The sequence below is a fragment of the Furipterus horrens genome, unplaced genomic scaffold (genome assembly GCF_987537825.1).
Source record: "Furipterus horrens unplaced genomic scaffold, mFurHor1.1.pri manual_scaffold_7, whole genome shotgun sequence".
Lineage (NCBI taxonomy): Eukaryota > Metazoa > Chordata > Mammalia > Chiroptera > Furipteridae > Furipterus > Furipterus horrens.
In genome coordinates this window covers 140,771,320-140,792,712 of record NW_028327177.1, presented here as the reverse complement: position 1 = coordinate 140,792,712, position 21,393 = coordinate 140,771,320, and the positions used below count along the sequence as shown (strand labels likewise).

At 59.3% G+C, this 21,393-nt stretch overlaps 4 protein-coding genes across 17 annotated transcripts; 3 read left to right on the top strand and 1 right to left on the bottom strand.

Annotated features, from left to right (window-relative positions):
* Positions 1 to 774: 774 nt before the first annotated feature.
* On the bottom strand, positions 775 to 14,549 carry CYB561D2 (cytochrome b561 family member D2). 3 transcript variants are annotated; one of them, XM_090284824.1, is made up of 4 exons: positions 14,464 to 14,549; positions 2,788 to 2,939; positions 2,277 to 2,314; positions 775 to 1,598 (listed from the first exon to the last, which is right to left on the bottom strand). In XM_090284824.1, the coding sequence occupies exons 1-4, from the start codon at positions 14,505 to 14,507 to the stop codon at positions 1,095 to 1,097; spliced, it is 738 nt and encodes a 245-aa protein (XP_090140950.1). In that variant the 5' UTR covers positions 14,508 to 14,549; the 3' UTR covers positions 775 to 1,094. The 3 variants fall into 3 exon arrangements, with proteins under 3 accessions (XP_090140950.1, XP_090140949.1, XP_090140948.1); XM_090284823.1 differs by lacking the exon at positions 14,464 to 14,549 and adding an exon at positions 3,368 to 3,426; XM_090284822.1 differs by lacking the exon at positions 14,464 to 14,549 and adding an exon at positions 3,119 to 3,361.
* Positions 3,545 to 6,880, top strand: NPRL2 (NPR2 like, GATOR1 complex subunit). Of its 4 annotated transcripts, XM_090284812.1 has the most exons (11): positions 3,545 to 3,767; positions 4,294 to 4,385; positions 4,479 to 4,647; positions 4,799 to 4,907; positions 5,281 to 5,417; positions 5,509 to 5,606; positions 5,721 to 5,757; positions 5,879 to 5,972; positions 6,048 to 6,165; positions 6,440 to 6,582; positions 6,664 to 6,880. In XM_090284812.1, exons 1-11 carry the CDS (start codon positions 3,690 to 3,692, stop codon positions 6,729 to 6,731), a joined length of 1,143 nt encoding a protein of 380 aa, XP_090140938.1. In that variant the 5' UTR covers positions 3,545 to 3,689; the 3' UTR covers positions 6,732 to 6,880. The 4 variants fall into 4 exon arrangements, with proteins under 4 accessions (XP_090140938.1, XP_090140937.1, XP_090140940.1 ...); XM_090284811.1 differs by lacking the exon at positions 3,545 to 3,767 and having other exon boundaries at positions 3,774 to 4,385; positions 4,484 to 4,647; XM_090284814.1 differs by lacking the exons at positions 3,545 to 3,767; positions 6,440 to 6,582; positions 6,664 to 6,880 and having other exon boundaries at positions 3,774 to 4,385; positions 4,484 to 4,647; positions 5,721 to 5,761; positions 6,048 to 6,113.
* Positions 7,220 to 11,705, top strand: ZMYND10 (zinc finger MYND-type containing 10). 5 transcript variants are annotated; one of them, XM_090284805.1, is made up of 12 exons: positions 7,220 to 7,986; positions 8,217 to 8,325; positions 9,025 to 9,141; positions 9,264 to 9,317; positions 9,434 to 9,571; positions 9,647 to 9,735; positions 9,828 to 9,928; positions 10,267 to 10,439; positions 10,694 to 10,819; positions 10,901 to 11,022; positions 11,144 to 11,269; positions 11,356 to 11,705. In XM_090284805.1, exons 1-12 carry the CDS (start codon positions 7,895 to 7,897, stop codon positions 11,429 to 11,431), a joined length of 1,323 nt encoding a protein of 440 aa, XP_090140931.1. In that variant the 5' UTR covers positions 7,220 to 7,894; the 3' UTR covers positions 11,432 to 11,705. The 5 variants fall into 5 exon arrangements, with proteins under 5 accessions (XP_090140931.1, XP_090140932.1, XP_090140933.1 ...); XM_090284806.1 differs by lacking the exon at positions 9,264 to 9,317 and having other exon boundaries at positions 7,221 to 7,986; XM_090284807.1 differs by lacking the exon at positions 9,434 to 9,571 and having other exon boundaries at positions 7,222 to 7,986.
* RASSF1 (Ras association domain family member 1) lies at positions 11,982 to 20,799 on the top strand. Of its 5 annotated transcripts, none has more exons than XM_090284816.1 (6): positions 11,982 to 12,280; positions 14,127 to 14,233; positions 18,341 to 18,445; positions 18,650 to 18,947; positions 19,071 to 19,186; positions 19,844 to 20,799. In XM_090284816.1, the coding sequence occupies exons 1-6, from the start codon at positions 12,031 to 12,033 to the stop codon at positions 19,988 to 19,990; spliced, it is 1,023 nt and encodes a 340-aa protein (XP_090140942.1). In that variant the 5' UTR covers positions 11,982 to 12,030; the 3' UTR covers positions 19,991 to 20,799. The 5 variants fall into 5 exon arrangements, with proteins under 5 accessions (XP_090140942.1, XP_090140947.1, XP_090140944.1 ...); XM_090284821.1 differs by lacking the exon at positions 11,982 to 12,280 and adding an exon at positions 13,510 to 13,657; XM_090284818.1 differs by lacking the exons at positions 11,982 to 12,280; positions 14,127 to 14,233 and adding an exon at positions 14,595 to 14,964.
* Positions 20,800 to 21,393: the final 594 nt, after the last annotated feature.

Genomic DNA, 21,393 nt, shown 5'->3' with positions numbered 1-21,393 from the left:
CCAAGGCAGGGATTTGCCAAAAACCTTCTGGGGAGTCCAGCCAGCGCAGGAGCCAGCGCAGGGCTGCACATCCCTGCCCACCCCCTGGAGGGCTGTTCATGTCGGGATTTCTGGTCCCCTCTGCTGGGCCACGGCGGTTCCTAGGCCCGATCAGCCACAGCTCCCAGGTATTTTCTACAGGGCCCCTGGAGCGGGCCACCGGGCCCAGCCGTGCAGCATCAATAAAGCAGTTCTTGGAGGTGTGACTCCTGGGCTCTGTCAGGTCCCCTTGTGCGGCCCCCTCATCACGCTTAGCTGCAAAGTTAGGGGCTTGCCCCTAGGTTCCAGGGTTCAGGCCCCATGGCAACTGCAGCTGGTTAAGAGAGGCCCTACTGCCCTGCTCCCCCGCCTGTTCCCAGGCAGGGCGGCCCTGCCCGGGGAGCTGATGCCGGAGGGCTTCTCTGTAGGGAAGCCCGTGGCTCACCTCCACGACGGAGTGCTCAGTGCCTACGGAGACGGTCCATCCCCAGCTCCTGTCCTCTCACTGCACAGACCTAACCAGCACCGTGGGCCGCCGGGACACTGAAAGGACACCCCGTGGTACCATTCACAGCCCCAGCCCCAGGGCTTTCTAGGGCCCTGGGTGACATGGGGTACTCAGCAGCCAGATCCTGGGGGCTTGTGTGCTGGGAGAGCTTCAGCCCCTCAGTGAGCAGCCAGGGACAGTCCCCATCGTGCCTGGCTGCCCCTTTCTCATGCAGACGGTATTAGCAAGAACTATTCCCAACTCCAGGCTATTGTCTCCATCCAGTCTTTTCCATTTTTATTTTACTTTACTTTTTTTCTCCTGTAATTTCTGGACATACTAACACAAGTATGAGTTGAGTTGCTGGGGAGGCAACCCCAACTTCGTCCGTATGCATGATCCATGAACTCTGGATGGCAGAAGACAGGAGGAGGAGGCACTCCATTGTGAGGAGCAAGCACAAATGTCACACGCAGGACTCCTCCTATCCCTGAGTGCCCCAGTGCCTGAGGTGTCCCTGCGACCTAGTCAGCTGAGAGTCCAAGCAGTCCCGGTGAGGGGCAAATCCAGGCTTCTGGCGCAGAAGAGCTCACGGCTGAATCCTTTTGCGGTACAGGTAGGCATTGCTTACCTGGTTCATGATGACCAGGCTGGTAATGACAGGGCACAGCACAGCCAGGTACCAGACTCCACCAGTGACTGTGGCAGTGAACCAGAGAGAGCACATGCCCAGCAAGAGGCTGGCGCTACCCAGAAGGTAGCCCACTAGCCCGGAAGTGGCGTGGTACAGCTTGAGCTTGGCCAGGGGCCATCGGGGCAGCAGTTTGGGGTAGAGCAGCCCCACCCCACCTGAGCACTGCAGCACCGCCCACAGCACAGCCAGCAGCCCTGAGCGCCCGTGCCATGTGGCCAAGTGGGCTTTGCCAAGCTGTTCCTTATGGAGGACGACAAGGCCCAAGCCCAGCAGTGCGCACAGCAGGGCCAGCAGCTGCAGGACCCAGTGGCAGCGGGCTCGGCCCTTCCGCGAGACAGAGCGCAGCAGCGAACTCTCAGGAGAGAAGACCAGCAGTGCCTCCGTCATCAGGAAGGAGAACTGGGGAGACAGGGGTGGGACACTGAGAGGCTGCTGCCCCGCAAGAGGGAGGAGGGCCTTAGATAACCTCCCGGGCTGCCAGTCAACCGGGGAGACTCCCCTCCATTCTCTCCCCACTGATCAGAGTATCCGTTCAGTAGGGCAGGGGTGGAGAACTCCATCTGGGATAGACTATCTGCCCTGAGTATCCCGCCACAAGTACCCCTCCATACTTCTTCCTAGGTGCTGTTCTGAAATGACATCTCTGCTTTACCCAGCAAACACGGGGCTTGAGATGTGGCACTTATAAATGATTCACAAGTTTTGTTTCCCCGACACAGGGTGGATACAATTTCTTGGCAGAGCTGGCCAAGCAGGTGCAGTGTGTCAGAAAAATTAGATGTGCTGCTGTAAGTTAAGGTAAAAAGAGACAAGAGATACACCCAAATGCATTTTCTAAGCTTCCTGCCTGGGTGAAGCCTCACTTTGTAATTAAACAAACCTTACCCATTTGCTCTGGACCTTGAATACTCTGGTTCGCGTCTGGGCAGGAGTTTGGGGCATGCAATTCCAACAACGCCACATCCTGCCCCTCCAAACAGGTATTAAGTAACAATAAGCACTCACGAGACCACCAGGGCTACCACCCATACCTGTGCTCTCTCCCAACCCTAAGAGCTGGCTAGGCCCACTACTTACAGCGAGAGACATGAGCACTGGGTGCCAGGAAAACAGACCTGGAACGAGAAGAAGAGGCTTTGTGAGGCTGAGGAGGAAGAACCCAGCCGCACCAATTCCTACAGGCTGTGGAAAATGAGCAGTCCGTTACCCAAGGAAGTGCTGCCAAAACGCAAGCCCCCTCTTGCTGCAACAAGCTGACCCCATACCTGTCCCCCCTTCCTGGTCCGCCCTGGATCAGAGAGGCCATGCTTTGCCACTCCTCTGGCAGTCCCCACTGCCCACTGCACTTTGCAAGAGGCAGCAAAGGGGCGCATCAAGGCAAAGAAAGGGAAGCCAGGTTCTCCAGGGCCTGGCCGAGCTAGCAAAGCCCCCACACTCACCTCCTCCACCCCACTTATCCCTCCAGTATAGCATGTCCCTCAGCCCGCCAGGCCTTTCCCAGGAGTCAGGCCCAATACTTCCTATTGTCCCTGCTCCCCAGGAAAAGTGGCGCTTTCCTTCCCATAAGTTAATTATTATTTATACTTACTGGAGCCAGGCCTGGCAAGCACAGCCACGAAGATGGTGAAGCCCAGCGCCACAAGGTGGGCAGCAGCCCCAGAGGCAGTGCGTAGAGCTCGGTAGATGTGCGACTCGGTCTCCATAGAAAGGGCCATGGTCAACCAGGCCGGTGGCTGCAGCCTGAAAACATAGCAGAGAAAGCAAGGGTCTCGGGTGCCCACGTTCCACTCCTCTCACTAGAGCAGAGCAAATGTTGCAGGGCAGGAATGCCACTCTCTTCCGAGAAGTGAAGGTAGGAAGGGACAGGACCAAGACGGGCACCAGCAATAATCGAGAACCGTTGGTCTGTCGGCATGTACCTGCATCTGAACTGGCACTGATGACTGGCCCACCTTCCAGGTTGGATGCGCACAGCCATGTAATAGACTACAAATCCCAGTGTGCACCGCGCTGCCGCCAGGCGGGAGCGCCCGCTGGTAGGACATGAAGCACTACGGGAAGTGTAGTTCCCAGCTGCGACCAAATTGCAACCTGAATCCCTTCGCGCGCAGCCTCCTCACGTGCCGCTGGCATGCTGCCCCTCCAAGCTAGGGATTCGCCTGCCTCACCCGCAGCGCCCACCGGACGCGGTGATTTCCTCCTGAGAAAGCGGGATATTCGGGACCCTCCCGCGCGCGCCGCCGCTCCGTCGCGGAGCCGCTTCACTTCCGGGTGTGATGACTACCCACCCAGAACTTCCTGAGACGAGCCCCCCTCCGCAGCCACGCCTTTGAGCCGCGTTGCGCAGGCGCTGTTGAGCCGTCGACTACATGGGTGTGTGTGAGTGCGCAGGCGTGCTTGACCCGGGGGCTGAGGCCTTGGAGCTGCTTCTGAAAGGTGTTTCCAGCGGTCTGGGCGCTAAGGTCTACGGTCCTGTGGCCCCGTAGCGCCATGGGCAGCGGCTGCCGCATCGAATGCATATTCTTCAGCGAGTTCCACCCCACGCTGGGACCCAAGATCACCTATCAGGTGCCATCGGGCCCGCAGGGTTGGGGGGTAAATAAGTTAGCTTTCGGCAGCTCCGCCTGCTGTCTGGAAGCGGCGGATCCCCGTCCCCAACATGCACGTAAGCCCGCTGCTCCTTCATTCGCGGAGAATCGTGAACGGAGAGGTTACTCAGACCCGGATCCCAGGGTCCCGCCGTGGCAGAGCAGACAAACGTCACATAAGCAGTGATTGTAGGAAATCGGGCTGTGGGGATCCAAGGGAGGTGCCAGGCCCCGCCAGAAGTGAGAGTGGGGGTCCATTAGTATCCTTGGATGCATAGGAATTTAGGTGAGTGGGGAGAGGTTGTGTCAGTTAGAGGGAACAGCATATGCAAAAGCCAGGGGGCAAATGAGAACATACCATGTGTTTGGAAACAAAGGAGTGATAGGCCTGGGCACATGGAAGAGGAGAAAGGCTGGAGAAGAGGGCTTAGGTCTTGGGGGGTTTCCTGTTTATTCTGCCTAGTCCCGAGATCTACTGAAGAGCCTTTTGCCACTCCACTCCCCAGGTTCCTGAGGACTTCATCTCCCGGGAGCTGTTTGACACGGTCCAGGTGTACATCATCACCAAGCCAGAGCTGCAGAACAAACTCATCACCGTGTAAGGCCCTAGCTCAGGGGTTCCTTCCTGGGAGGAGTGGGCGGGCTTGGGAGTGGGAGGAGCCTGACCGTTCCCACCTGTTCCCCAACCTAGCACAGCCATGGAGAAGAAACTGATCGGCTGCCCCGTGTGCATCGAGCACAAGAAGTATAGCCGCAATGCCTTGCTCTTCAACCTGGGCTTTGTGTGTGACGCCCAGGCCAAGACCTGCGCCCTTGAGCCCATCGTCAAAAAACTGGCTGGCTACCTCACCACACTGGAGGTCTGCAGCACAATGGGCTTGGGTGGAGGGGCAGGCACTGGGGAAGGTATTCACGTGTCTCCAAAGCCCTCCAGACCTAGGAACCTGCCAGGGCAGAATGCTAGGCAGGGGACATGGGGCGTGCCCACCATGCTGTCCATGTTCCATTAAGCTGGAGAGCAGCTTCGTGTCAACAGAAGAGAGCAAGCAGAAGTTGGTGCCCATCATGACCATCTTGCTGGAGGAGCTGAATGCCTCAGGCCGGTGTACTCTGCCCATCGGTATGACCTAGCCTCTACAAGGACAGCAGAGGGTATAGGAGGGATGGGAAAGTGACAGGGGGAGGTGAGCCCAGCCAAGGACAAGACTCAAGAACAAATTTGTGGCCAGGAAATAGCCATGAGCCGAGTTGATGATGTCCAGGGTCCAGTGCATGATGGGGTTTGGGATGGGGAGGCCAGCAAGCTCTTAAGCTCCGCTCCGTGGCCATGTTCCTTCCCCTCTTCTGGACCTCAGTCTCTTGCTTTATAAAAGGGGAAGATTGGCTGTGCCCAGAGCCACCTGCCTGCCTCAAGGGTTGCTGGGAGAACTGGATGGTAACTGGGGGCCTCTTAAAAGAGATAGCACTGAGTATATGGGTGGGACCCCCTGCAGATGAGTCCAACACCATCCACTTGAAGGTGATTGAGCAGCGGCCTGACCCTCCTGTGGTTCAGGAATATGATGTCCCTGTCTTTACCAAGAACAAGGAGGATTTCTTCAACTCACAGTGGGACCTCACCACACAACAGGTGGGCTAGTCCTCCCCGGGTTTCATCACCTGGGGCTGGCTACATCCCTGGCCTCATCCAACCCCTACTGACCCTGCCCTGCCCTGCCCAGATCCTGCCCTACATTGATGGTTTCCGCCACGTCCAGAAGATCTCAGCCGAGGCAGATGTGGAGCTCAACCTAGTGCGCATCGCCATCCAGAACCTGCTGTGAGTGGGGCAACTGTCATGCCCAGGATAGGGTCACCAGCCAGGCAAGAGCCCAGGGGCCCTGAGGGTGGGAAGGCATGGCCCTCAGAAGCTGAGCACAGCCATCTCTCCCAGGTACTATGGCGTTGTGACCCTGGTGTCCATCCTCCAGGTAGGTGAGTCTGGGCTCTGGTTGTGTGGAAAGTGGATCATGTGGCCGGCCGCGCTGGGGCTGTGTCAGACCTGCGAGCCTCTCACTCAGGCCCCTGTGCTTCCTGCCGCCTACCCTCTAGTACTCCAACGTGTACTGCCCGACACCGAAGGTCCAGGACCTGGTAGATGACAAGTCCCTGCAGGAGGAGTGTCTATCTTATGTGACCAAACAAGGTAATGGTGGGCTCTGGGGAGGCCGAATCGGGGACAGGCTGGTCCATCTGGAGAACTGATCCCCGGTGCCCACAGGGCACAAGAGGGCCAGTCTCCGGGATGTGTTCCAGCTGTACTGCAGCCTGAGCCCCGGCACTACTGTCAGAGACCTCATTGGCCGCCACCCGCAGCAGCTGCAGCGCGTTGATGAACGGTCAGAAGGGGGTTCTCTGGGATGGGAGGGGCTTGCCTGAGGGCACGTACACCCTCTCCGTCTCTTTGGAGTCCCGAGTTAGAGAGAAAGCAGGAGATTGCCAGTGAGCAGAACCGTGAGGCACCGTTAGTCCAGGCAGGCTTCCTGAAGGTGCCGGGTTTGGAAGGCAGTCTGGTCACCGAGACAGAATTGGAGGGGAGACTGCAGGAAAAGGTTGACCTGGTAGAAGTCCTGGCCGGGGCATCACCCCTCTCTCCCCCGACCCGTCCCCCAGGAAGCTGGTCCAGTTCGGGCTCATGAAGAACCTCATCCGGAGACTACAGAAGTACCCTGTGCGCGTGTCTCGGGAGGAACGGAGCCACCCCGCGCGGCTTTACACAGGCTGCCATAGCTACGACGAGATCTGCTGCAAGACAGGTAGAGGCAGGCAGGCCTGCGGCGTTGGGGTCAGGGCAGGGTGGCCGCGCCAGGGGTGCTGACCTTACCTCCGCCACCCAGGCATGAGCTACCATGAGCTGGATGAACGTCTGGAGAACGACCCCCACATCATCATCTGCTGGAAGTGAGGCTGGCGGGGGCTGGACACAGCTGCAGCCGCTCTCCCCGGCTAAGCCCTGCCTGGTGCGTGAGGGCTCGGCCAGCAGCCCAGCGCGTCCTGTCTCCCTGTTGACCCTCACTTCTGTAAATAAAGTCAAACATTTCAGCCTTTACTGAATACCGCCTCTGAGCCAGCCACCCGGAGAACTGGCAGTGAGTGAAACAGCCACGTTCCTGGCGCCCTGGAGCGCCATCTGGTGGGCAGGGCCGACAATGGACAAGTGTGAGGCCGCTATTTATCAATAAAAACTGAAATAATGAGGAAGCCGCGCTGAAGAGTGAGTTGGGATGGGAGCTGGAGCTGCTCTGGAGTAGATGGGCAAGGAAGGCCTAAAGTGAGCCCTTAAGGAGGAAGGGTGTTCCAGGCAGAGGGAACAGGTGCAGAAGCCCTGGAGCAAAAGCCACTGAGGGATGTATGAGCAACCAAGGGGAAATTCCGTGGGGCTGGAACGTCGGAGACAGGGGGGGCGGGGCACGAAACAAAGCCACGAAATAGGAGAGGGAGCAAGAGCCCGATACTTCAAGCTGCTGGCAAGCTGCTTTGGACGTAGTATTTTGAAGGCCAGAGGCAGCCAGAGTCACCCTCCGTAATGTCTCGTGTACACCTCTTTAAAATCCAGTAAAAGGCTCAGCGATGACCTCATGCGTGGTGACGGCACTCGGAACTAGGATGGAGAGAAATTGTGGGCCCTGCGCAGTATTTCGGGGGCCCTGCCAACAGGTGGAGCTGGGCGCGAGAAATAATTGGAGCGAGAAAGCCCGGAGAGGATCCTCGGTGTGGGCCTACGTGGAGCAGCCGCGCGAGACAAGGTCGGGGGTGGGCCGACTTGACCTCGAGCCTAGACCACAGCAGTCTGTCGCTCGGGAGACCCTTGATCCGCAGCGGAAAGCTCAGAAAGGGTTGCTATGCGCGTCCCAGCCAGCGTCGGCAGGGGCGGGGCACAGGCCACACTGCGCAGACTCGAGCTAGCCGTTCCCATGGCAGCGAGGCCCACGCGCCCCAGCAGCTCCGCAACTGTCGAGTTCCAGACCTCCGCCCCGCAGGACGCCCAGGCGGGTCGGTACCCCCGCCTCAGCGCCGGCTGCTGCGCGGGGTCAGCCGAACCCCGCCTTCTCTGTCCCAGGCCCCGACATGGGCGACCTGGAGCTGCTGCTCCCTGGGGAGGCTGAAGTATTGGTGCGGGAACTTCGCAGCTTCCCGCTGCTGGAGGTGGCCTCTGGAGGGTGAGGCAGCTGAATCAAGGGTCAGGCGGAGTCATGGGGTCAGAGTCCTTGAGTGGGTGGAGTTCCGACACTGGAGGGAGGAGTTAGCCAGTATGGAGGGGCCCTCGGGGAGGGAGGTAAAGCTCTCCAAAATAATGGGCATAGGGTCCCGAGCCCCCTCTGACCCTTCAGGATCAGGTTGCGCCAGTCCTACTGCACACATGTGCACACACGCACCCCCTCTGGGGCAGGTGGAACCAGCAGCATGAGAGCCTGGAGAAGCTGAACATGCAGGCCATCCTTGACGCCACGGCCAGCCAGGGCGAGCCCATCCAGGAGCTGCTGGTCACCCATGGGAAGGTGTGCTGCCTTCCACCACCCCATCAGTACCCTGGGGGTCTGTTCTTCCCTGCAGCTGGGAGGAGGAGGAGCGTGTCACACGTATGATTTTGCACCCCTATGGACACAACCCTGGCATGCCAGGCCAGATGCAGAGTGTGGGTTTACTAGGGAGATAGCCAGGGATCCCAGACTGCGGAGGAAGGGCCCAAGTTCTAAAGGCATTCCTGGGCGACTTTCAGGCTGGAGGGGGTCCCCACTGAAGTGGGGAGTAGAACTCTGGCATGGAAGGAGGCAGCCTTCCCATTCGGAGAAAGAGGGAGTTAGAAACCAGGATGCCTACCTAAGGGTGAGGCCCAGACACACAGAGCCTTAGAAGGCCAGAGGACAGGAACAAGAGGGAGGGCATCAGCAGGAGGGCTGGTCTGAGAGACACCTAGAAAGGGGACAAGGGGGAGGAGGAGACAAGGGCACACATACGGGGGGAGTGAGGCAAGGACCAGTCATAGGAAGATGGGGGATATCCCCACAAAAATGTTGGGGACAGCTGGAAATGAAGGTAAAGGTGCAGGAGAGAGGTCAGGAAGGTACTAATGGGGCAGAGGGGAGTCTAGGGCCCAGGGGAGTTTGAGGAGAGTGGGGCCTAGGCTAAGCCAGGGAGAGAAAAGTTACCAGGCCAAAGCAGCCCACTCATCCCTGTCCTTTCCCCTCCCCTCAAAGGTCCCAACGCTGGTGCAGGAGCTGATTGCAGTGGAGATGTGGAAGCAGAAGGTGTTCCCTGTGCTGTGCAAGCTGGAGGACTTCATGCCCCAGAACACTTTTCCTATATACATGGTGGTGAGCTGGCCCTGGTTTGCACCCCGCCCCCCGGGTCAGAGGGCCCAGACTAGGAAGGGTAGCCGTTAGCCCCAATCCCTTCGTCAGCAGTCCCAGACCCTGTTCTCCTCTTTATCTGCCAGATACACCATGAGGCCTCCATCATCAATCTCCTGGAGACCGTGTTCTTCCACAAGGTGAAGCGCCAGCCAGACCCACTGGTTACTGCCTCAGGCCAGGGTCTGGCGGCAAGGGGGGTTGTGTCTGGGGAGGGGGACATCAGAGAAAATGTCTCCCCTCCGCCTGACCTCAGGAGGTGTGTGAGTCAGCAGAGGATACCGTCTTGGACCTGGTAGACTACTGCCACCGCAAACTGACTCTGTTGGTGGCCCGGACTGGCCACGGTGGCCCCCCTGGGGAGGAGGAGTCCAAGTATAGCACCCCCATGCAGGTGGGCTCAGGTTTCCTGGGATTGGCAAGGGCTAGAGCCAGGCTCCCGCTGGCCTGAGCACCCTGTCCTCCCCAGGAGCTGCAGAAGCAGGCAGAGCTGATGGAGTTTGAAATAGCCCTGAAGGCGCTCTCAGTGCTCCGCTACATCACTGACTGCGTGGACAGGTGGGCTGCCCTGCCTGGCCTGGGACCTGTGGTGGAGGGCTGGGAGCCTGGGCTTGCCACCTCTGCTTACCTCTCTGCGCCCCCACCCCTAGCATTTCCCTGAGCACCCTGAACCGCATGCTCAGCACCCACAACCTGCCCTGCCTCCTGGTGGAACTGCTGGAGCACAGTCCCTGGACCCGGAGGGAAGGAGGTAAGGTCCTCCTCCACCTGTCTAAGCCCTAGCTCACAGCTTCCAGGACGTCCTCCAGGATTGATAGGCTGGGCAGTTTGCACCCAGGCAGACAAACTCTGCCCCCTAGCCCACAGAGGGTATCAGGATGGCTCACCAGATGTGGGTCTAGACCTGGACTCTGCAGCGGGCAGGACCCACACATCCACTACCGAAGACTCACCATGCTCTGGAGCGAGCAGCACTGCAGCCCGGGCTAGTCCTGTGCCCAGGGCAGCGGTCAGTCCCCCAGCCCATGCAGCTGGCTCACTCAAAGAGCATGCAATGCCTGCACCCAGTATGCTGGTTCCTATCCCCAGGCAAGCTGCAGCAATTTGAGGGGGGCCGTTGGCAAACAGTGGCCCCCTCGGAGCAGCAAAAGATGACCAAGTTGGACGGGCAGGTGTGGATTGCCCTGTACAATCTGCTGCTGAGCCCTGAGGCCCGGGCCCGCTACTGCCTCACAAGCTTTGCCAAGGGACAGCTACTCAAGGTGGGGAAGTCCTCCCACACCACCCCCACAGCCCCAGCACTGCCCCTACCTCATCCCTGCTGTTTGTCTTTGCTGCCCCCCCCCACCTCAGCCCCAGTCCTGTTTCCAGACCTTGGGCCTCAGGTAACACAGCAGTTTGTGGGACATGGGCTCCCCCAAGGCACCCTCAGCCCAACCCAGGCCCTCTCTGTTCCGTGACCTTCTGGTCAGCACCATTTCACACTGCCCCCCCCCCCCCCCGGACACCCTTGCAGCTTCGGGCCTTCCTCACAGACACACTGCTTGACCAGCTGCCCAACCTGGCAGAGCTGCAGGCTTTCCTGGCCCACCTGGCCCTGGCTGAACCCCAGCCCCCTAAGAAGGACCTGGTGTTGGAACAGGTAGGCACTAGGACGTTATTGCTCAGGACCACTGCCCACTTTGCCAGCTCCTCCCTGCCACTCTCCTCTTCGCTCCCCCAGATCCCAGAAATCTGGGAGCGGCTAGAGCGCGAGAACAAAGGCAAGTGGAAGGCTATCGCCAAGCATCAGCTGCGGCAGGTGTTCAGCCCCTCGGAGCAGGACCTCCAGCTGCAGGCTCGAAGGTGAGACCTGCTGAGCTGGCAGATGGTGTGGAAGGGATGCAGAAGGCGTGCACGTGGGCAGGGGTGCTCCTGTGCCCCCACCCCATGAGGCCCAGCCACGCCCTCCTGACCCTTTTCCCAGGTGGGCTGAGACCTACAGGCTGGATGTGCTAGAGGCAGTGGCTCCAGAGCGGCCCCGCTGTGCCTACTGTGGCGCAGAGGCCTCCAAACGCTGCTCACGATGCCAACAGGAGTGGTATTGCTGCAGGTGAGGGCATCCTAGGACTCGGGCCCGAAGCCCCACGCCCACACCCCTCAGAAGCACGGCATCCTCACCGGCCCGCTTGCCTGCAGGGAGTGCCAAGTCAAGCACTGGGAAAAGCATGGAAAGGCTTGTGTCCCCGCAGCCCAGGGTGACAGAGCGAAGTGAAGGCTGCAGCTGCTGAAGGCCGCCCACCAATGCCATACAACCCAGCCAGAATGTGCCCCTGAACCTCGGAAATTCAGTCTGGCCTCCCAGGGGGTGAGGAAAGCAGGCGGAGTGGAGCAGCCTTCTCAGCTCCACCAGCAAAGCGCTGCCCCACTTCCTGCCCCACCCAGCTGGGGAAAGCTGCGGCCTGGGGGGGGGGGGGGGCGGGGAGTGAGGGCGAGGGCCGGATGTGGGGACCCTCTTCCTCTTGCACGGTAAAGGTGGCCTCCAGAAACATGCCTGTCTCCGCGTGGCCCTTTGCGCTCCTCGTCGTCGTGAGGAGGAGGGGAGTTGCTTTCTGGATGAAGGAATGGAAGGGAGGGAAGGAACGGGAGGGCGGGGACTCGCAGAGAGTCCCACACCGCCACCACCGCCGCCCCTCTGCCTGTGGGTCCACACAGCCCTGGCGCCCGGTTTCCATTGCACTGCCCTCTTCGGTTCTCTCCCGCCGATCTACCTCGATCTCCGGGGCGGTGCTGCATTGGGGCCCGCCCCGAGGTCCCGCCCGCCCCGTGATTGCTCATTCCCGAGCTGGCCGAGCCGGGCCAACCAAACGGGCCATGTCTGCTAACCCTGAGCTTATTGAGCTGCGGGAACTGACACCCGCGAGGCTCGCCGGCCCAGGTCGCACCCGTCTGGAGCGCACCAACGCGCTGCGCATCGCGCCGGGCACAGCGCGCAACCCGGCAAGGCAGCCGGTCCTGGGCCGCGGCCACCGCTTCCAGCCTGCGGGGCCCACCACGCACACTTGGTGCGACCTCTGCGGTGACTTCATCTGGGGCGTCGTGCGCAAGGGTCTGCAGTGCGCGTGTGAGTAGAGGCTCCACGCGCTGGCGAGAGCTAAACGGGTGGTCAAAGGGCAGCACTGTCGCTGCGGGACAAGTTGCAACGGAGAGGGTAGGCTGGGACGCCCCTGAGGACCAGGTCCGTTACCCTGACCCCATCACGGAAGGGAGCGTGGGCACATGTTTTATGTCCTTGCCACAGTGCACCTGCGTCTGGGGCGCAGCTGGGCAGAGCCAGTTACCTGTGAATTCCAAGGTGCTGGTTTCAAGTTGCTTATCTTTAAAGTACCTTGGTCCTTTTTGAGAAAGGCTTTGTGCCTATCACTCTCTTAAGTCCATATTTTCAGGTGCACCCCTCCCCAAAGATTCATTCACCATGACCCCGCCCAGAATGCCTGGGGTGAAGGGAATTTACCCACCTATGGGAGGGGGCCTGGAAAACGTTAGGACTTCAGGTGGGCCCGCTACAAGCAGGAACTTTGTTGTTTCCATATAGCAAATACCTATCACAGAGTCAACTAGGTGCTACAACATGAAACACAGCCACCCACACACTCAAGGTCCTTCTACCCTCTGGTACCAGCAGCAAGCAGGGGTTGCGCTCCACTGGCTATCCACCAGCTGGAATCACCCGGGATGCTTTTACAGACGCCCAAGCCCCTTTGCCTGGACTCTGCCTCAGACCCATTGAATCAGTCACTAGGAGTGTACCAGCAATTTTTAAGAGCGTGTTTCTGATGTGCAGCCTGGGTTGCAAATCACTGCTCTGGCCCACTTAAGAACTTAAGGTGTCCTAGGCCTGTCTCCGTGTGCGTGGAGACCCTCATTCAGTATAGGATTCTGTCCTGCATTCAGCCAGGAGGGAACACAGGAGATGTGACAGAATACGAAGCATGCACAAGGGCTAGGATGTTGCAGTGTTCCCAAGAAATAAAGTGGCTGTGGGAATGAAAAACAGGACAGTTCGGGTGTGTGTCAGAGGCAGAAACAAGAAAGGATCAAGGAAGGGTTGGGGTTTTATGCCTCAAACAACTGGGAAAACAATAGCAATTTTTGCTGAGATGAGGAACTGGCGAGGGTAGGGTGATGGGGAAGGAAAAGTGAGTTAAATTTTGGCCATGTTGTGTTGAAATGCCTATTAAGACACCCACGTGAAGGTGCTGGCACATCGGATTTGATCTGAGGGCGGAAGTCGGTGATGGAAGCCTTGGATCTGGGTGGGCTGAGGGTACACATAGAAGGGCAGTGATCAAGGCTGAGCCTCCGTGGCGCTCCGCCATCAGGTCTGGGATTCGAGACAGAACCAAAGGAGCTCAGCAGGAGCTGTGGGGAAGTAGGAGAAAACTGGGGCCGTGGGGGCCCCTCGGAACCGAGGGGAGCAGCATCAAACGATGCGGAGGAGGTGAGGATGGAGAAAGGCCGGCGGGAATGGGCAGCGTGCAGGTTGCTGAGGACCCTGGCCAGGGCAGTTTCCTAGAGGGAGGGGCAGGCCTGACGGGACAGGGAGGGAGAGTGAAGGCCAGGAAGGAGTGTAGATCGGAGTTGGTAAGTTTTCTTCTGAGGCAGGGACACGGATTAAAGCATTGCTTTTCCCTTCAAGGGCAGAGGGCGGGGGCTGACAATGTGGAAGGGGCAAGTTCTGCGCTGGGTGCGTGCGGGAGCTCCAGCTGTGGAGCGGGCCTGGATCCTTAACCGCCCGAGGCCTTCCCGCCTGTTCCCAGACTCCGGGGCTAACACTAAAATCTGTGTAGCAGCGGGAGGTAATGGAGCCTCAAACAAGGGCTTCACCCCGGGGCTTCTCTTCCATCCTTGGGACGCTTCTCGGAGCCGGAGTTGGGGCTCCTCTGCCTGACCGGCAGACCTCTCTGCAGATTGCAAGTTCACCTGCCACTACCGTTGCCGCGCGCTCGTCTGCCTGGACTGCTGCGGGCCCCGCGATCTAGGCTGGGAACCAGCGCTGGAGCGGGACACAAACGTGGTGAGTTTGGGGCAGGGGGGCGTACAGGCGAGGCAGGGACGCGCGCACGAGCGGCCCCATCTCAGGTGGAGCCGAGGGGTGGCCCGCTCCGCGCAGTGAGCTTTCTAACAGCGGGTTTGCCCGCGGCAGGGTGGCTAACAGCGCGGGCTCGAAGGGGTGCCGGGAGCTCTGCCTCCGGGCGAGCGGACTGCCCCAACCACCCCGGCTCTGTGCCCGCGCAATTTCCGCACCTTTCCGCATCCGCATCCGGTCCTGCGGCCACGCTGGTGCACATGCGCACAGGCGCACAGGCGCCCACTGGTTCCCGGTGGGACGTGGGACCTGCGGGCGGAGCTGAGCTGAGCCTGCCCGGGCGGTGAGATCATTCCCCGAGGCGAGGCGCGTGCGGCCCCGCCCCTCAAAGTTTCTCCTCCAATGAGACGAGGACAAGATAGACACTACTGGCCAGGCTTTGGCGTTAACGGTCGCGGACCCTGGGCGCCGCGCACGCGCACTCCGGCGCGCGCTCGCACTCGGGGCGGTGGTTGGCGGCTCCGGGCACCCAGGCTCCGAGAGCTAGCTGGCCGGCAGGCGCGGCGATGGGCGAGGTGCACGCGGGGACGCCGTCCTTCGAGATGACCTGGAGCAGCACGACAAGCAGTGGCTACTGCAGCCAGGAGGACTCGGACTCGGAGCTCGAGCAGTACTTTACCGCGCGCACCTCACTGGTGCGCCGGCCGCGCCGGGACCAGGTGGGACTGGGGGTGGCGGGCAGGCTGCGGCGCCGGGGCGTCACTGGTACCCCGCACCTCCCCGGCAAGGTTAGGTGAGGGGACTCTGTGGGCATCCGCGCGCTCCGTGAGCGCGGGTCCCGGCCCGGGGGCCAGCTCTCAGCGCGTCGGCCCTGGGTGCCGAGGCCTTGCTCTCTGTCGCAGACCGGCCGAACCACGGGAAGCGGCGACGTGGCTTGAGGTGGGCCAGGGCCGGGCATTAGTCATCCATGACTAAAGCCAGCTGCGCCGTCTGGATTAGTACCTCGCCTTCCGGCTTTCCGCGCTGCGCTGGGGCGCTGCCTCCCGCCCTGGACAGAACACCGGAGGAGGAAGTGGGGAGGGAGGAGTCTTGCCCGTGGATTGAGAAGTGTTTTTAGGAGAGAGGCGAGGCACGGTCTGCGCCCCTCCGCCCCTCCGTAGGCACTCCTGGGTGGGGCCAGCGGAGTCCCCACCTCCTGCCGGTCCCGGCCTGTCACCAGCTGCTGGAACGTGGCCCCTCCGGAGCGGCCCTGGGGTGCTCGCTTTGGGGGCACATGTACTGAAACTGGAGTGGACGTGGAGATACGGGGTTTGGGAATGGATAGGAAGGAAGCCCTGTTTTAGACTGTAAGCATCCAGGAGCGCTTTACCCGCAAGAGGTAGGAGAAGGCTGGGCTATGAAATACCTGGGGAGGGGTCAGGAGACCGGGGCTGCTAATCCAGGCCTGTAAGGTATGGTCTGGAGCAGCTGTGCCTCTTGGAGTCTCCTAGGTGTCCCCTTTCTTAGAGACCTCTGTGCTGTGCGCCATGAGTGTGATCGCCAGGCTCAGATAACTAACCGTTCTGGAGCTGGTACAACTCCGGGGAGCACCCTGGCCAGAGCATCAGGAAAGAGAGATGGGGACTATGAAGCTCAGCATATCTGGCAGCAGGGTGGCAGAATTCCTTTCGTGAGCCAAGAGAAGGAAGTTGTGGGTATTTCTTTCTTCTTTTTTAAAGATTTTATTTATTTTTATAGAGAGAGGGGGTTGGGAGGGAGAAAGAGAGGGGGACATCAGTGCGAGAGAGACATCGATCAATTGCCTCTGGTACGCACCCTGACCAGGGAGGGAACCTGCAACCTAGGCATGTGTCCTGACTGGGAATCGAACTGCTGACCCTTTGCTTTGAGGGATGATGCCCAACCAAGTGAGCCGCGTTGGTTAGGGCTGGATATTTCTTTTGATGAAAATTTGATATCTCAAAAGCTCAGCCCAGAGCTTGCATGCAAGGTTTTAGTGTGGATCCCTGAAATGTCCTCTGTGTTACTCCGGCCTGGGACATTTTCCACTGTGGATAGGTGAGAAAACCACAGGACGGTAACCGGTTCAGAAGGAGGCTTGGGAGTCCCAAGTTGTATGTAAAATAAAACCATCAGTCACTACGGACTGTGGCAGAGTGCAGAGTGGGCTACTGTGGTGTAGGGGACGGGAAGTTCCACAGTCCTGCTGTGCGTCCCTCTGGGATGGCTGCTGGAATCTTCCACTTCAGAAACAAAAAGAAACTCTTCCTCCTCTAAAATCCTGGTAGGACAGTTCAGTGCCTCCAGTCCAAGTCCCTTGTTTTATGAGTAAATATACCAAGGGAGGTTCACTTGGAGAAGGAAAGGGGCCGGAACGGAGGTCCCTGCATCCCAGTCCGGGGCCCCTGAATTACTCAGGAAGGTAAGAGGAAAGAGCAGGTTCTCTCATCCCCGGGCTGGAGCTCAGAGCCATCACAGGGAAGGGGAGTAAGTTAGTGCCATCCCTGCGCCTACCCCTGTGCTGTAAACAGAATTCTCGTCCTTCTTGCCCTGGCACGAGAGCCTGCTGAGCTTTCCCCTGCCCCGAGCATCCCTCTCACCCTCGCACTCCTCCCTGGGGCACGTCTTCCTGTCTGAAGGCCTGAACAAATGTATGCAGCCCCCAACCCTCTTTTACCCCCCATATTCCAGAGCCCACATTTGTTCTTACTGGCCTTAGGGGTTTTCCACTGTCTGCAACAAGGGTTGTGCTAATTTCACTTCTCAATGCTCTTCTCCCCCCCCCAGCCCTTCGGAAACTTGGGGAAGCAAAACAGCTTCAGTTCCCACCCCTCCCCCAATACCTCTTTCCTGCTGGAGCCTCCGCCTTGATCCTCAGCACCATGGACTTGCCGGCTGCTGAACAGCCACAGGTTCTAGGCAAAGAGCACACGCCACGCTGTGCTCTCCCATCTGTCTTCCTGATTCGTCCCTCAGACGATTTAAGCTTAGGGGGCTCCAAAGCAGCAGTCAGGGAGAGGCTTGGCCGTCCTGGGCATGAGGTTGTCCTATAAGAGACGTCTGGTGGGAACCCCCTTGGGACTTGGGACAAGGCATTAGTCAGCTGTGATCTCAGCCGTGTCTGTGACACTCCCATTCCAGCAAGGCCTGTCTGACATCAACAGGAAAGGAAGTAAGGCTGATGCAGTGGGGCCAAGTGGGTAGGAGAAAGTCCATTCAGTTCCCTGACTGCCCTGGGCCATCCTCCACCTTTCCGATAAGATCCAGTTCCTGGAGGAATCGGGGAGGGTCTGAGCTGAGTGGTGGAGCTAAAATCTTGGCACTAAACATCCACACTGCAGGGAGGAGGTGCAGAGACCTTCCTGCTTGGTACTCGTGGGACAGGCCCTTCCAGGAGTCTCCCTGTGCACCTCTGACAGGCCTGGAACCTGGCCTGAAGCCACCTTTCATGCAGGCTGGGTCAAGATCAGATGGTATGTCACAGTGGTTTCCTCGCCATGCCTGAGACATGCGGGGCTGACCGCAAGTCCTCTACGGAGGGGTGTTAGCCGTTGGAGGGGTTGCCCTTCCCCTCCTGCCTGCTGGGGGCTGGGCTCCTGGTGTGCACTCGCCGTCACACACCTCACCCGACGGTGGGTCACGGCCCTTTGCCAGGGCAGAGTGGCCAAGTGGGCTGCCTTCTCCAGGACACACATCAGCCTCACCTAACTGAGGTGCTGGGACCAGGCTGTGCAGTTGCGAGGTAGTTTTACTGTACATGAGCCCTTCCTCAGCATCCCTCCCTCTTTTCCTGTCCCCAGACCTCGTGCCTTCAGTTGCCTTGGTTTTAAGGTACGCTTAGGGCCTCCCCAGGACTTGTCCCCAGTCAGGGGGCAGAGAGGAGCCAAACGATTCTGCCTTTGCTGTCTCCATCCATGGCATGCAGAAGCAGGAACAGTGATGGGTTCTTCTCATCAGGCTTGAGCTTTGTCATTTTCCGAAGGCTACCCCAGAGGCCGTTTTTCAGAGCGGCCCAGCCAGGGCTCATCTGTCTGCCTGAGGTGTGCATTGCAGCAGGGTGGGTTCCTTACGCGTTGATGCTGGCCCATCTTTCAGGACGAGCCCGTGGAGTGGGAGACACCTGACCTTTCTCAGGCTGAGATTGAGCAGAAGATCAAGGAGTACAATGGCCAGATCAATGGCAACCTCTTCATGAGCCTGGTGAGTTGACAGCCTGGGAAGGGATGTAGGGGGAGGCAGGGATCCAGCTGTGTGCCCGATGCCCAAGGGGTCACAGCGGAGGCATTCTTGGGTGGCCCCAGCAGTGATGTATTCACACCCAGCCTAGCCCCCTGTGGACTGGCAGTGCCCAAACCCGTTCCTTCTCACCTGGAACATGGGCATGGTTTGGTTTCTCTTCTTCAGAATAAGGACGGCTCCTATACAGGCTTCATCAAGGTTCAGCTGAAGTTGGTGCGCCCCGTCTCAGTGCCTTCCAGCAAGAAGCCACCCACCTTGCAGGACGCCCGGCGGGGCCTGGGGCGGAGCACAGCGGTGAGGCGTCGCACCTCCTTCTACCTCCCCAAGGACGCTGTCAAGCACCTGCATGTGTTGTCACGCACGCGGGCACGAGAGGTCATCGAGGCCCTACTACGCAAGTTCTTAGTGGTGGATGACCCCCGCAAGTTTGCGCTCTTTGAGCGGGCTGAGCGCCATGGCCAAGGTGGGCTTTCCACCTCACCGCACCTTGGGTGGGGGTGTATATGCATGCACCTGTGCCTGGAGGGGCAGAGGGGGCTGGGCCTGCCTCTCATCCAACACTCCCTCCCCCCTGCCTGGTCCTCAGTGTACCTCCGGAAGCTGGCGGATGAGGAGCAGCCCCTGCGGCTGCGGCTCCTCGCAGGGCCCAGTGAGAAGGCCCTAAGCTTCGTCCTGAAGGAGAACGACTCTGGGGAGGTGAACGTGAGTACACAGCCCTCCGTTTCTCGGTTGTCACTGGGCAGGGCTGCGGGGCTGCGGCTACAGTGAGGCTTGCAGGAGGAATAGGGTTGAAGGACAAGCCCTGAAAACGTCTCCACTCCAGGAGTGTGTGAGCCCGTGGCTAATGTGAAGGCTTCCTGGCCAGTCGAGCCAAGGTCTAGGGCCTGTCTCAAGGAAGCCAGGAGACTTGTCTTGGTGCTCTGCTCTTCCCTGTCGTGGAGAGTCCTCAGGAGCTGCAGGAGTCCGTCTGACTGTGGTGATCCCAGACCAGCTCAAAGCTGCACAGAGGGACCCAGGATGCCCTGGAGGCTCCTCTCGGGTGCCAGGACTGTTACCTGGAAGCTTTCTGGCTCCAAGGTATTGGGTCCGCAGAGTGAGATTAGACTCAAGAGTGTGGGCCTGACCTGTCCATGGGTAACTGGGAACATCCGCTCTGGTTGCCTGTCTGTGAGGTGACTGCCCTGCTGGGTGAGACCTGTCTTCTGTATGTTGGGAATCCTAGCACAGACCATTCGGGCAAAAACCTAATATTAGAAATCCCCATCCTGGCTATGCGACCGTGATGCTCTGGTCTTCTCTGGGGAGCGCTTGCTGGCTTGGCGATGCCTGTTGCAGCCTTTGTCACCCCTGCCCCCACAGTGGGATGCCTTCAGCATGCCTGAGCTACACAACTTCCTGCGCATCCTGCAGCGGGAGGAGGAGGAGCACCTCCGCCAGATCGTGCAGAAGTACTCCTACTGCCGCCAGAAGATCCAGGAGGCCCTGCATGCCTGCCCCCTGGGGTGACTGCTTGTACCCCTGGGTGGAAGGAGGAGAGTAGGCAGCACCAAGGGCGTGCCGTGTGAGTGTGACAGGGCCCACGTGGCCTGAGGAATGAGTGTGCGTGGAGGCCCTCATCTTGCTGGCGGAATGAACCCAGAGAACAGCAAAGGAGCCGGCCCCCTGTGTCCACCAGTGGGTGTAGCAGGGCATGGCTCTGCACCCTCTGCCATTCCTGTTCCGAGTCATGGTGGGCCAGGGTTGCCCTGGGAAGCTGCTCCAGTCTTGCAGCAGGGGTAGAGCGGACAGAAGTCTCCTTAATTCGTATCTCAGATAGGAGAATCTTGGAGACCCAACGAACAGAATAGGGTCATGTTTGCAGGGATGAGGACCCTCCTCTATGGGGAAAGGTTGTATGTTTTGGGTCTTGGATGGGGTCTCAGGACAGCCCTATCGGAGCCAAGAGTGGGTGTTTAAGATAAGTCAGACATCGAGAAAGAGTCTAGGTTTCCTTCCACAGTGCCCTCTGGTTCTGCACACATCCTGGAGTCAGGGCAAGCTGGCTCACGGTGCAGCAACAGTGCCTCAGTGCCTCCCCCAAGGAGCATGTCCCTGGGCGCGGGGTCTGTGTGAGTGTGGCCACTGCCCCAGGTCCATGCCTTGCTTGCCAATCAAAGCCAGGGTCTTTAACTTCAGGTGTCTTTGGTGATGTGTGTGAATGTATATTTTGTGGCCTCAGCTGAATGCCTCCTGTGGGGAAAGGGGTGGGGGGTGACAGTCATCATCAGGGTCTGGGGCCCGAGAAAATTCGGCTGAATAAAAGATTTAAGAATGTGCTTTTGGACTCTCTGTTATGGGCCCGCAGCCCTGGTTGCCCTTTATGCCCATGGCTGCCAAGGGTGATGGACAGACTCACAGAGCACCTTTCAAGGTCGCCATAGGACCAGTTTGCGCAGGCTTTGAGGTACAGATATGTAAGTCATTGCTCAGCACCCTGGGGCTCAGATCTTGGTAGAGGCAAGAATATTAGCTGCAGCTGGAGCTTAGGGAGACCATACACCCTGCAAGCCGTGAGAGGCGCTTCACCTAATATTTATCCAGCCACTACTGTGGGCCAGACACTCGTGGCTCATGGCTCATGGCGCCGAAAGTACAGCTGTTAACTCGCCTTCGTGAAGCATTCCCTATGGCGGGTTTGGAAAGACCACGAAATTTGAATTCTTCAGACGTGAATGTGGCTATGACATTTGGCCAGTTCCTCAATTTCCCATTGGTTCGGTTTCTTCTACTCATGCGACAGTGGTGATCATAAAGACGGCGTGGGAACAGAACGAGGCTAGACAGGCGCCGCGCGGCCTGGCCTGGGGCCAAGCCCCAGCGTGCTGGTACCGGGGAACCCCGGGTATTGGGCAGGCCCCCCGTACCTGACC

Coding starts and splice junctions, on each gene's coding strand:
- RASSF1 (XM_090284816.1), top strand. CDS start 12,031: ATGTCTGCTAACCCTGAGCTTATTGAGCTGCGGGAACTGACACCCGCG. Junction 12,281..14,126: donor CAAGGGTCTGCAGTGCGCGT/GTGAGTAGAGGC, acceptor ACCTCTCTGCAG/ATTGCAAGTTCACCTGCCAC. Junction 18,948..19,070: donor GGCTGAGCGCCATGGCCAAG/GTGGGCTTTCCA, acceptor CCTGGTCCTCAG/TGTACCTCCGGAAGCTGGCG.
- ZMYND10 (XM_090284805.1), top strand. CDS start 7,895: ATGGGCGACCTGGAGCTGCTGCTCCCTGGGGAGGCTGAAGTATTGGTG. Junction 7,987..8,216: donor CTGGAGGTGGCCTCTGGAGG/GTGAGGCAGCTG, acceptor CCTCTGGGGCAG/GTGGAACCAGCAGCATGAGA. Junction 8,326..9,024: donor TGCTGGTCACCCATGGGAAG/GTGTGCTGCCTT, acceptor CTCCCCTCAAAG/GTCCCAACGCTGGTGCAGGA.
- NPRL2 (XM_090284811.1), top strand. CDS start 4,058: ATGCATAGGAATTTAGGTGAGTGGGGAGAGGTTGTGTCAGTTAGAGGG. Junction 4,648..4,798: donor GCTACCTCACCACACTGGAG/GTCTGCAGCACA, acceptor TGTTCCATTAAG/CTGGAGAGCAGCTTCGTGTC. Junction 4,908..5,280: donor CCGGTGTACTCTGCCCATCG/GTATGACCTAGC, acceptor GACCCCCTGCAG/ATGAGTCCAACACCATCCAC.
- CYB561D2 (XM_090284822.1), bottom strand. CDS start 3,177: ATGGCTGTGCGCATCCAACCTGGAAGGTGGGCCAGTCATCAGTGCCAG. Junction 2,315..2,787: donor GCTTGCCAGGCCTGGCTCCA/GTAAGTATAAAT, acceptor TTCTCGTTCCAG/GTCTGTTTTCCTGGCACCCA. Junction 1,599..2,276: donor CAGTGCTCATGTCTCTCGCT/GTAAGTAGTGGG, acceptor CTGTCTCCCCAG/TTCTCCTTCCTGATGACGGA.